This window comes from Myotis daubentonii, unplaced genomic scaffold (genome assembly GCF_963259705.1).
Source record: "Myotis daubentonii unplaced genomic scaffold, mMyoDau2.1 SCAFFOLD_136, whole genome shotgun sequence".
In the NCBI taxonomy this organism is placed as follows: domain Eukaryota; kingdom Metazoa; phylum Chordata; class Mammalia; order Chiroptera; family Vespertilionidae; genus Myotis; species Myotis daubentonii.
In genome coordinates, this window is record NW_026775480.1 from 20,879 (window position 1) to 34,479 (window position 13,601).

The 13,601-nt window shown below is 48.3% G+C and overlaps 1 protein-coding gene across 1 annotated transcript in view; it reads left to right on the forward strand.

Moving 5' to 3' along the window:
* LOC132225749 (protein Daple-like) overlaps positions 1 to 11,038 on the forward strand; it is a gene marked incomplete at both ends in the record, with an annotated part of 31,589 nt that extends 20,551 nt beyond the window's left edge. The window contains 3 exons of the mRNA XM_059680729.1: positions 8,495 to 8,689; positions 10,722 to 10,726; positions 10,896 to 11,038. Coding sequence (XP_059536712.1) covers positions 8,495 to 8,689; positions 10,722 to 10,726; positions 10,896 to 11,038 — 343 coding nt within the window. The remainder of the gene's footprint in view (positions 1 to 8,494; positions 8,690 to 10,721; positions 10,727 to 10,895) is intronic.
* Positions 11,039 to 13,601: the final 2,563 nt, after the last annotated feature.

Genomic DNA, 13,601 nt, shown 5'->3' on the forward strand with positions numbered 1-13,601 from the left:
TGAAGAAATAATGACAGAAAACTTCCCTGATATCAGTAAGAAAAAGCTCACACAGTCCCAAACAAGATGAACCCCAAAAGATTGATAACAAGACACATTATAATTAAATTGGCAAACACCAACTACAAAGTAAGAATCTTAAAGGCTGCCAGAGAGAGACAGAAAGTTACCTACAAAGGATCTGCCATCAGACTATTGACTAATTTCCCAACAGAAACACATCGGCCAGAAGGGAATGGAATGAAATATACAAAGTCATGCAAAGAAAGGGTCTGAATCCAAGAATACTGTATCCAGCAAGGCTATCAATTAAAATTGAGGGTGAAATCAGGATCTTTACAGACAAAAAAAGGACTAAGGGTGTTTATTACCCCCAAACCAACAATGCAAGAAATGCTAAAGGGTGTGCTATAAAAAGAAGAAATAGGAAGGGAAGAAGGAACACAGGCATAAAGAATAAAAATGGTGACAAACAAGTACCTTTAAATGTAAATGGATCAAATGCCCCAATCAAAAGACATAGAGTAGCTGAGTGGATAAGAAAACATGACCCATATATCTCCTGTCTACAGGAAACTCATCTTAGAACAAAGAACTCACACAGACTGATGGTGAAAGGTTGGAAAAGGTTTTTTCAGACGAATGGAAATGAAAAAAAAAAAAAAGCTGGGGTAGCAATACTTATATCAGACAAATTAGATCTCAAAGTGAAGGCCATAACAAGAGATAAGGAAGGCCACTTCATAATACTAAAGGGAGCAATTCAACAAGAAGATATAACTCTCGTAATCATAGAGGCTCTCAATAGAGGAGCACCCAAATACATAACAAAACTTCTGGAGGATATCAAGGGAGAGATTGACAGGAATACAGTCATAGTAGGGGACTTTAGTACCCCACTAACACCACTGGACAAATCCCCTAAACAAAAAGTCAGCAAAGAATCAGCAATCCTAAATGACTCACTAGATCAGATGGAATTGACATCTTCAGAACATTATACCCCAAAGCCACAGAATATACATTCTTCTCAAGTGCACATGGGTCATTTTCAAAGGTAGACCACATATTGGGGCACAGGTAAAGTTTTTTTTCAAATTCAAGAAGATAGAATTCATATCAAGCATCTTCTCAGATCACAATGGCAAAAAAGTAGAAATCAACTCAAAAAAAACATTAAAAAATCAAAACCTGGAGGCTAAATAGAATGCTTTTTAGTAATGATTGGGTTACCAAAGAGATCAAAGAAGAAGTAAAAAGCATCATGGCAACAAATGACAATGAAAACACAACATCCAAAATCTATAGGACACAGTGAAAGCAGTCTTGAGGGGGACGTTCATAGCTTTGCAGGCCTATCTCAAAAAAACAAGAAAAAATGGTAATAAATTATCTAACCCTACAACTCAAAGAATTAGATGGAGAGCAACAAGAAAATCCCAGTGTAAGCAGAAAGAAGCTAATAATAAAGATCAGCATGGAGATAAGTGACATAGAGACCAAAAAAACAATAATAAAGTTCAACAAAACCAAAAGCTAGTTCTTTGAAAGGATAAACAAGATTGATGAACCTCTAGCCGGGCTCACCAAGAAGATAAGAGAGAGAGCCCAAATAAAATTAGAAATGAAAGAAATGAGGTAACAACCAATCCCACAGAAATACAAATGATTATGAAAAAGTACTTTGAACAACTCTATTCCAACAAAGTGGACTACCTAGACGAAATAGACATATTCTTTGAAAAATACAAGCTCCCAAAACTCAATCAAGAAGAATCAAAAAACCTGAATAGGCCAATGACTCCTGAATAAATTGAAGCAGTGAGCAAAAATCTTCCAGCAAACAAAAGCCCTGGTCAAGATGGCTTTACAGGGGTGTTCTACCAAGCATTCAAAGAACTTCAACCTGTCTTCCACAGACTATTTCAAAAAATTCAAGAGGAAGGCACACTTCCAAGCTCTTCCTATGAAGCAAGCATTACCCTAATTCCAAAACCTGATAAAGACACCACAAAAAAGAGAACTACAGGCCAATATCCTTGATGAACATAGATGCAAAAATCCTCAACAAAATTCTAGCAAATCGAATTGAGCATTACATTATAAAGATCATACACCATGACGAAGTTGGATTTATTCCGAGGATGCAAGGATGGTACAATATCCACAAATAAATAAATGTGATACATCACATAAACAAACTGAGAGACAAAAATCACATAATCATATCAATCAATGCAGAAAAAGCATTTGCCAAAATCCAACACCCTTTCTTGATAAAAGCTCTCAGCAAAGTGGGAATAAAGGGACCATACCTCAACATAATAAAAGCCTTAAATGACAAACCTGCAGCCAACATCAAACTCAATGGGCAAAAACTAAACTCATTTCCCCTACAAATGGGAAGAGGACAGGGATGCCCACTCTCACCACTCCTGTTTGAAATAGTACTGGAAGTGCTAGCCATAGTGATCAGACAAGAAAAGGAAATAAAAGGCATCCAATTGGAAAAGAAGAAGTAAAACTGTCCTTATTAGCAGATGACATGTTACTATATATAAAAAACCCCAAAGACTCCATTAAAAAACTACTGGACCTAATAAGTGAAGTTGATAAAGTAGCAGGATATAAAGTTAACACCCAGAAATCTATGGCCTTTTTATACACTAATAATGAACTCACAGAAAGAGAAGCGAAAAAAAAAAAAAACAATCCCATTTACCATTTCACCAAAAAAAAAAAAAAAATTAAGATACTTAGGAATAAACTTAACTGAGGACATAAAAGACCTGTACTCAGAAAACAACACAACATTGAAAAAAAGAGATAGAGGAAGATATGAACAAATGGAAGAATATACCATGTTCATGGATTGGTAGAATCAACATCATTAAAATGCCCCTACTACCCAAAGCAATCTATAAATTCAATGCAATCACCATTAAAATACCAATGGCACACTTAAGAGATCTAGAACAAACTCTCCAAAAATTCATCTGGAATAAAAAAAGACCCCAAATAGCTGCAGCGATCTTGAGAGAGAACAATGTAGGAGGGATCACAATACCAGATAGCAAGCTATACTACAAATCCACTGTTCTCAAAACTGCCTGGTACTGGCACCAGAACAAACATAAAGACCAGTGGAACAGAACAGAGAACCCAGAAATCAACACAAGCCAGCATGCTCAATTAATGTTTGACAAAGGAGGCAAGAGCATACAATGGAGACAAGAGAATCCCTTCAATAAATGGTGTTAGGAAAACTGGACAGATACTTGCAAAAAAATGAAAATAGACCACCAACTTCCACCATACACAAAAGTAAACTCAAAATGGATAAAGGACTTTAAGATAGGAAACCATAAAAATCTTAGAAGAAGCAATAGGCAGCAAAATAGCAGACATTTGTGGTAGCAATATCTTTACCGATACAGCACCTAGGGCAATAGAAACTAAAGAGAAAATAAACAAATGGGACTACATCAAAATAAAAAGCTTCTGCATAGCAAACACACACACACACACACACACAAAACTATCAATAGAACAACATGAAAGCCCACTGCATGGGAGAAAGTATTTGCCAATGTTATCACCGATAATGGTTTAATCTCCAACATCTACAGGGAACTCATACAGCTTAACAAAAGGAAGATAAACAATCCAATAAAAAGTGGACAAAGTACCTGAATAGACACTTTTCAGAAGGGGACATTCAGAAACCAAGAGACATATGAAAACATGCTCCAAGTCACTAATCATCAGAGAGATGCAAATTCAAACGACAATGAGGTATCATCTCACACCTGTCAGAATGGCTATCATCAACAGTTCAACAAAGGACAAATGCTGGCGAGGATGTGGAGAAAAAGGAACACTCGTGCACTGCTGGTGGGAATGCAGACTGGTGCAGCCACTGTGGATAACAGTATGGAGTTTCCTCAAAACGTTAAAAAGGGAACTCCCATTTGACCCAGTGATCCCACTTCTAGGAATATATCCCAAGAAACCAAAACCACCAACCAGAAAGGATACATGTACCCCTGTGTTCATAGCAGCACAATTTACCATAGCTAAGATTTAGAAACAGCCTAAATTCCCATCAGCAGATGAATGGATTAGAAAACTGTGGTACATCTGCACAATGGAATACTATGCTGCTGTAAAAAAAAAAAAAGAGGAGTTCTTACCATTTGCAACAGTGTGGATGGACCTGGAGAGCATTATGCTAAGTGAAATAAGCCAGTCAATGAAAGAAAAATACCACATGATCTCACTCATTTATGGATAATAAAGAGCATTATAAACTGGTGAACAAAAATAGATACAGAGGCAGAGCAGCATGGAACAGACTGTCAAACTACAGCAGGAAGGCTGGGGAGGGTTGGTGGGGGAGGTAAGGGATCAACGGAAGGACTTGTATGCATGCATATAAGCATAAACAATGGACTCAAGAAACTGGGGGGTAGGGTAGGCCAGGGGAAGGTCAATGGGGAAAAAAGGAAACATGTAGTACTCTTTGTAATACTTTAAGCCAGTGGTCGGCAAACTGCGGATCTGCGGGCCGCAGCTCACGAGCCACATGTTGCTCTTTGGCCCCTTGGGTGTGGCTCTTCCACAAAATACCGGCTCTTTCACAAAATAACCGACTTCTGTGCATGGGCCACAAAGTCTCAATTGCACTGTATGTGCATGCCCGCACGTGGTGTTTTGTGGAGGAGGCACACTCGGGGGCTGGAGGGGAAGGGCAGGGAGCTGCATGTGGCTCGAGAGCCTCGGTTTGCCGACCATGGCTTTAAGCAATAAAATAAATTTTTTTTTAAAAAAAAGATAAAGAAACAACTGTTTGGATCCATGAATGAGCAGGTCAGTGGTAGATATTAGTAACGGCAGCCATGTAATGGGGGCTCTTTCTGGGCTCAGCACCCTTTAGCTAGTTTCACACTTTACATCTCTCCTTTAGTTCCAACTGCCATGTGAGGCAGGTACGATTCCTATCCCCTTTCCAGGGCTGGGAAAGTGAGGCTTGACAAGGTTAAGCACTTGCCCAGAGAATAAGGGGTGGTGCTGGCATCTGAACCTGTGCCTGACAGATTACAGAGCCTGAACTCTTAAACACTGTGAGCACTGCCTGCAGTTGAGGCTGCTTTGGTCCCTGAAGGTGCTGACCAAGCCTGGGGCACCAGCATTGCATAGTGCAGTGATGGCGAAACCATGACACGCGAACTCATTTTTTTGGTTGATTTTTCTGTGTTAAATGGCATTTAAATATATAAAATAAATATCAAAAATATAAGTCTTTGTTTTACTATGGTTGCAAATATCAAAAAAATTTCTATATGTGACACGGCACCAGAGTTAAGTTAGGGTTTTTCAAAATGCTGACAGGCAGAGCCCAAAAGGTTCACCATCACTGGTAGTGGGTTCCTTCTCCTGTGGTGTGAGCTGTGGCCACCAGGTGGTGCTGTGGAGAGAGAAATAACGGTGGACCTGCTATGAACTTGAATCCTAAGTCAGAAATCAGATAAGTCAGTTACGCTCATGTACATGACATGTTCAGGAAGTTAGGCCAATTGTCTGCTCTGATGAGACTCCATAATTTAAAGGTCATGAAGTGTAGGTTTGCAGTAGAAGATGCATAGGGATCTAAATGGGAATAATTCTTGACGTTGACAGTATTTTGGTCTGAAAAAGATGAATTTCAAACTCATCCTTCCATAAGAGGCTGTTTGAGATGCACAAGGACTATTAGTGAGCAGTTCAGGTGGCCTGTCCCATTGCAGCAGCCAGAAGCACACCAGGAAGTGTCCCAAGGTGTTCGAAAAGGAACAGGAATTAGTTGTGTGAGAGCCAAGTTGCCAGGGATCTTGTCACTAGGGTGGAGGACTAAGAAAAACTGGGTCCTAAACCAATAAACATTCTTATTTAATAATTTAACACGTTGAAATTGAAAAATAGTCTAAGGCATTGGCTCCTAGAGCAATATAGAATCCTCCTCACGTGCTAGGTAAAGTCTGGGCACAAGGATGCCACTAAATTAATTAAGTGGGGTCAGAGCGTAATGGTTCATCGAGTCCTGATTCTGATTGTGCTGTGGGTATTGTTTCCAACTCTCCTGGGCAGGACAGGACTCTGATTTCCCAAGAACATTTAGCTAACGCAGTCATTTGTTATTCATTTCATTTATTTGCTGTTTTGTTTTGTTTTTCCTTCCTCTCTTGGGTTATCGGGGGATCACAATTTAGCAACTCGGCACATAAAGAGTCGCTTTTGCAGAAGTGGAAGTGAGGACAAGGCCAAGTCTTCATCAGCCCGGCCGGCTTTCTGTAAACGCCTGAGGTTCTGGACCTCCTCTGACATCAAACCTGCTTCTCACTAGCCCCTCCATTTCTCAGACAGTGGGGATTTCAAATCCATCAGTGTCTTCACAATGTACCTGCCTTCATGTCTGAAATTCAAAAAACAAACAGAAAAACAGTAGCTAAAGGCCAGATGACCCATAGTGGACCCCTCCTCCTGACCCAAATTCCAAGCCAAGCTTAAAGTAGCCAACCTGGATTCTGACTTTAAAGGAGACCAGTTGTCTCAGACTCTGGACCTGACTCCAGCGCAGCGCAGTGTTAGGGGAGGTTTGGGGTATCCATGGCCAGGGTGTCTGTGCTAAGTGAGGCCCCGGGCCCAGTGCCGCCCCCTCTCTCGCACCTGCAGGCTTGTAGACCATGCCCCTGTGCAGCGCAGAACTCATCAGCGGTCGCTATGCTTCCGAAACTGCGCACCTCCTGTCAAGTGAGATTTTTCAGACTCATTTTTGGGCCGCTAACTTTAAATCTGCTGCCCTTGTCTCCACCTTCTGAGTCAGAGCACAGAATCTTGGCTTTTGCAGAGCAGTCCATTTTTAGATGTGTTCTGTGTTTTGAAGAATTTACTGCTCCACTCAGCATCTCAAATAATCGGATCGATGTTGCTCAGCCGGGGTTCAGCCCAAAGCGACGTTTTAGGACTGTGCTGAGGTCCTCTGACGTCTTGGATGCTACTGTGAGGGCAGCAGTGGACAAACAGGACATCAGCTCAAAGTCACCGTCAGCTGGGAGCGCTGGTCCACAGAAGCCTTTAGCTACTGCATTGTTTTCTGTCTTCAGCCATCCTCATACCATCTCCATGATTTTGCAAAGTCTATTTCACCTGAGTGATACTTACATACTTCCCCTTGAATCGACTTGCAGTTTCCACTTTATTTTAAAAGATTGTTATCCGTACCGTAAATGGAAAACCACTATCATATAAACACAAGGTCACCGTAAAAGTAAACGGGTGATTCTCACACTGCTCCTGTCAGTTGATGTGGCACTGACTTTGTCACATGCATCCCTCTGATTCCTGGGCTGCCGTGTGCTGGTCCCCTGCCTGCCTGCCCAGCATGCTGTTGGAAACGCGCGCTCTCTGCCCTGGCTGCTGTCTGGCGCATCCGCCTCCCGGCTACTGCTCACTCTGACTTCACGCAGTGGACGCCTGTCAGATTCATCCCACCAGACTTGAATCTTGCTTCTCATCAAGGTTATCTTTCAGAATCCAAATCTCCCCTTGGTTTCAATTGCAAGGCTTGGGTGCTTAAAACTTCCCCGTGAGTCCAGACACTGGGTGGCTGAAGGGCAAGGGCAGCAGGTCCTCGGAGAGTGGAGAGCCCAGAATCCCCACAGTGGGCGTGGCTCCGGGACCATAGCCCTCTGGCTGCCTGGAGCAGGACACTGTGCAAAACAGCCTTGTCCTGATGCTCTGAGGAACTCCAACCACATTCGTTTTTCATTTGTATTTGGAGAGCCATCCCCTTTCCTACTACGAGGTAGTCCAAGGTCTTTTAGGTTTGTTTTTGCTCCCAATGTTGCTGTTTTCATTGGGGTTTTATTTAACTTGGACAAGAGTATATGTTCACAGTAGAAAACTCAGAGATTGCAAAACATACAAGGTAAAACTCATTCTTGCAGTCAGTCACCATAGAGATGAAAACTTCTTAAACAGATGACTATTAGGGTGGCAGTGAACTTCTTTCTCAAATCAGAAGGGAAGCCCGTTTGCAGGGTGCACATCCCGGACCTTGAGGGCCTGGCCCCAGGTCGGGAGTGGTCCTGAGCAGCCACAGGCCAGGTCTACTCACTAGTGATCAGGGATTGAGGGACACGGCAGGGGGCCAGTAGTGAATGTGTTGGACTTTTACCAACATTGTTTTGAGCTTCCTGAGCTCACCCTTTATTTCCTCCCGGCTGCTGGGGATTCACACTGTGAGCCATGGTTAGAGCCAGGGCCGGCATCCTGGGGCCTCCAACTCAGGCTGCCGCCAGGGCCCCCCCTTAGACCACAGACCGTGAGGCACACAGCCCCATTTTTGTCCCTGGGCTCCCTGGCCCTGCTGCCTCTGCTTTTAGGCCTCAGGTGATCACCCCAACTTGGCATGGGATTTTGCAGCCTCATTTCTCACTGTCCTTCTCTGCCCCAGGCCCTGGGGACCCAATACCAAAGGGAGTGGCCCCACACAGAGGCAGCCTTGACCGCACTCGAGGAGATGCCTCCGCTGACCCAGCCACCAAGCCCCGGCCATCAGAGCTGGGCTCCGGGCCCTGTTCATCCTCAGCCATCACTACAGCTCCTTCCAGCTCCACCTCCACCTCCCGGCACCCAGGCCGCACCCACGGTGAGTCACGGGTCGCTCCAGAACCAAGAGGGATGAGCATCTCGGCCTGAGGTCCTTCCCAAAGACCCCGGCTCACAGGGGCAGGAGGCGCCTCCCAGACTGAGAGGTGATCAGCAGGTGGGTGACGCTGTGGACAGGTTTGGCATCCCACAGACACAGGTTCAGAACTCAGCTCCGCCTACAGCTGTGCGACTTTGGGAGGGTAACTCAGCCATCTGGACGGCTGGGCCTGAGCCCTGGGACCCACACCACTGCTCAGAAATTGGTAGCAACAAGTGGCTCCTGAACGGAGGTGAACCAGAGTTTGGGCTAACTTCAGGCAACATTGGAGGTTTATTCTCCGGGAGGAGACTTGACAGGGTCCCTGCCCTGGAGGCCAGTCCATGGCGAGGAGGGCAGGTGTCCTAGACTGAAAAACAAGGGGATTCAGGGAGGATTGACAGGTTGGATGCCTCCCAGATGCCAGTAGCCTTGCGTGCTCGCACCTTACATGGGAAATTATGGTCCTCTTCAAGGCATCTGATTAGCGGGAGACTCTCCCAGCAGGGTAGTCGGGTCATATGTTCCAGGGGGAGCCCATGAGAGGTCAGGGTTCCCGGACACCTGAGGAGCGTCTGCAACACCAGAGACAAACCAATGTGAGAGCAACAGGGTCAGCAGGCATTGGGCAGAGACAAAAGCTTTAAAATGCTCATCATGACAGCAGAGTAAACCACTTTGCACGGTGCAACCAGGGCAGGATGCTATGAAAAGGAGCATCTGGGGATGAGCACTGGGAAATTTAAAATGTGCAACAGATGGGAGAAATACAGCTTAAAACTTAAAAAGACATTCTGCTTATGACCTAGAGATGACAGCATCTGAGGACAGCAGAAGAGCTGGAAATGACCGCCCCGGAGGTGTTAGAAACTGACAAGAAGAGAAGGGGTTATGATTTTTCATCATCTTACCTCCCACTGGACCCTGGGAGCTATGACAAGCATAACTGTAATTTGACAAGCCCAGCAAAGACAGACAGGGCCCCGGCTCTCAACGCTGCCTGGCTCAGCTTCAGGACCTGGCCCCTGGTTTACAAATCAGGAGCACCCCTGGGAGAAGGTGAGGTGAGTGAGCACAGGGCAGGAGGCAGTCCCTCTGTGCTCCTGGCCAGACACCGAAATGGCAGCCAGTGACTGTTGGGTGTCAGGGTGCTGTGCCCTGTGCAGCTGGGACGGGCTCGCTCTGTGTTCCTTGTGGCCACTCAGCAGTCGGCCCAGTCTCCCAGGCTCTGCAGAGCGGAAGCCCTGCCTGGGCTCCAGCAGGAGCCGGGAGCACCCCCTCCCCTGGGCCTGCCAGCAGGCTGTGTGGCTCTAGGCCCGGCCCTCCAGGCGAACCCTCTGGCTGCCTCAGCCTGGATCCCCCCTGAGCCAGAGCCCAGGCCTGTTCAGATGCCTGCGGAGCCTGCCCCAGGGCCCCCCATACTGCACGCCCAGCACTGCCCACGGCGATTCCTGGCAGCCCAGTGCTCACGCTCAGGGGGACCTAGAACTGTCCGCAAAATGGAGACCCTGGTGTCCCTTTGGAGGGGACCCAGGGCTGCTGTCAGAGAGCAGCTGGCAGGCCTGAGGCACAGGGCATCCTAGTCCTTCTCAGGGAAGAGCAGTGACTGGTGGCCCATGGATTCCTGACGTTGCTGGTGAGGAGCTGCTGGTGCAGGCTCATTCTCTAGGGAACCCGCCTCCTCCCTCAGGTGGTGGTTCTTTCCTTTACCTTCCTCCAACACCCCCCCCAGCCCCCCGCCGGAGAGCCCAGGCCCCTGGGAGGGGATTGCTCTCAGGGCCCTGCTTTGGGTGCAGCTGGCCCTGGAGGTGGAGGTGCTCCCAGGATACTAAGTATCAGCTGCCTTTGCTGCATGGCCCTTAGGCCAGGACACTTCTGTCCTTTGGAGTCCCAGTCATTGCGCAGGCGGAAGAGTGATTTAAAGTTAAGTCAGAGAGAGTCCTGAGTGTGAGGCTGTCCCAGCAGGAGAAATGGGGAGATATAGGACATGCAGGGCACGTACTCCCTAAGGGCAGGGTCCACCCATCCCTCCCTCCTCCAGGAGCTGGACACGACCACGACTCAGGGCTGGGCCAGAGTCAGAGGTGGCCGTCTGGCAAAAGGCCCAGGTTTCCCAAGGATGTTCCAGGTCCGCTGACTCACCAGCATTATGTTCTCCACGGGCTAGAATTCAGATGACAGCCCCTGTGAACGGTCCCTGGAGATCCAGTTCCCCACCACAGGCAGCACGGGGAGTGGGCAGTGCGTGGTGCCCTTCAGCCTGTGTTCTCAGACCTGTTTCCATCAGCAGTGCTTTTCCTTCAAGCTAAGGCCTGTGTGCAAGTCCCACACACAAAGGAGGTGAAAGTGGAGGTGTTATGCTGAAGCGGGAATAGGGACCCGCAGTTCCTCAACACCCCTTCCCTGTCTCCCCGAGGGGCCTAAGCATGCAGCTCCTGCTTCCATCCCTCCGTGATGGGGAGTCACTCTTCTGGAGGCTTGGACTGCCCTTTCCTGAAGGAAGGCCTAGTGGCCCAGGCAGAGAGCACTGATTGCAGGAAGGTCTCACTTTCCTCACCTGGATTGGAGTTGCCCAGAGCAGCTCCCAGTGGTAAATTTCATCTTAGAAACTGGTGGAAACTCTTGCCATCTCATGGAGGCAGAAGGGAATCAGGGAATGAGACCAGCCTTCTCGACCATTAACAGTCGCTTCGGGTCTTTATAATTTCCAAAGAACAAAATCCTAGGAGGGTGGGGAGCTAACTTTTTAATTAAAGCAAAAACTGAGAGCGTTTACATTGGCTTCGGCTTCTGAAGTATCAACAATAAGTGCAGGAGGAGCACTATCTCCCACCCTCCCATTGCCTAGAAAGCTCCATGGTGCTGGCATGGGCTCCTGCAACTTATGGGCAGAGACAGGCTCTGTGGGGGGCAGTGTGACACTGTGGAGCCCACCCTCTTCACACTGGGTGGAGGGTAACACGACAGGAGGAGTTGGCCACTGTTCTTGGAAGTGTCACCGAGGGGCCAGATTTATGCTGAATCCGCTGAGGAAAGGGATTGTCTTCCTAAGTGTTCTGATTCCTCGAGCTTCTCTCATCAAGAGAAAGAGGCAAAGGGGTGGGCAGAGCAGGGCTGGAATGGACGGAGGCTTTGGGAGCCGCTGATCTGTATCACAGTTGCCTTTCAATGACACATCCTTTTCCAAGAGGAAGGTGGGTTTTTTGTTCAAGTTTTTCCTTCTGAAAGAGGGGGCTCATTCTGCTTCTGTGCTCTTCACCGAAACCAAGTACTTGTTGACTCACCCCCAAACCCCGCTGCTAAGAGGCTTTTTCTGGTGCCTGCTATTTGGAGAGCATGCCAGGGCTGGGGACCTGGGAGCCCTGTGCCCCAGTGAGTCCAGAGCAGACTGCTTGGTGGGGCAGGAAGCAGATCCGCTCCTAGTGTGTCCCTGGTTATCAGTGCAGTTCAGCTCAACACCAGCTGTGTGCAGGGACGACGAGCACACAGTCCCTGTCCCCAGCTGTGACTGTGCAGTAGGACCAGTCTGATGATACTGGGGGCGGGGGTGGGGGGGGGAGGGGCTGCGCCGTGGGACTGCGTGTGCTGGAGGCGTGGACCAGGAGGGGAGGTCTGCAGGCCTGGAAGGGACCACCTGCCCTGACCGGGAGGTGCCGCCCTCCCTGCAGCAGGTGCTCCCCCTGTGATCCTAGGGAGGCAGGGAGGGCTGCCCTAGGCACGCTCAGGCGGGCACACACCGCAGACAGGAGGGCAGCTGCCCCACACTTGTCACAGGGGAGGTCCGATTCTTTTCCCTTCGCGGCAGATGTCAATTTGAAACAAAAAAGAGAAGGAGCTGAAGGACAGCAAACAGCCATGGAAAGCCAGCACGTTCTTTCCTCCTGAGACCCCAGCACCTGCCCCTCGGACCACCGAGGGGAAGCGGGCCCTGGAGCAGGCACAGGCTACATTGTGCACACGTGGCGCACACACTCTGCCCTGTGCTGGCTCCCGCCCTCACCAGGTGCCACTGTCCTGGTCTAGGCAGGGTGTTTCCATGTGTTCTAGAAAGCTCCATGTGTAGTGATGGTGGGCTCCACACCCCTCCAACCCTTCGCTTTCCCAGAGCCGCCCTGTTTGGCCTGTACCGGAGTTCTGCGTGAAATTTCCTTTGTTAACAAAATTGTTTGAGCCCAGCCCCAGACCTCACAGACACAGAAACACAGGCTGTCATCCCGTACAGCTCATGCCCACTGTGCACGGGGCCAGGCACTCAGGGGAGGCAGGACCCCTCCTGGGGCGTCTCCAGAATCCGAGCTGTGCTCCTGGGGGTGCTCCCCTGAGCTGTGACAGAATCGCTCTGTTATGTCCTTGTTGTCAGACTGGAGGGCTTAGTGTGGGCTAGACTGGGTCATCGGCCCTTTCAGTTAAGAATTGTCCTTTCCGAGAGATTCAACAAGATGGCGGCGACATAGGCAGACGGGTCCCAGGTCGTCTCCTGGAGCAAATGGAGTGAGCAGCTGAAACTAATATCACCCACGCCAAATTGGCGAAACTACTCAGCTGGTGAGACGGTTTGCAGCCGGGAAGGGCAGAGCTCCCCTGGAAAGGTAAAAAACCAGGGATCTGGGCAGGAAGATTTGCCAGACCTCTGAGCCCAGAGGGTTAGAGGGAGACCGCGTGGCAGATAGCAACGTCCCTTGGGACAGGCACAGCCCCTGACTGGGGAAAGGAGATACGCAGGATTCCTGGCGCCGCCGGGGGATTTGAGAGCTGGGTTCTGTGATCACGGAGGACTGAGCCTACAGGGGAGCAATCTGAAGAGCTGACCAGAGCATGCAGTGCCAGTAATAGAAGAGCTTGTAGAAAGTCAGCCTTCCCTGTTTCCGCGGCT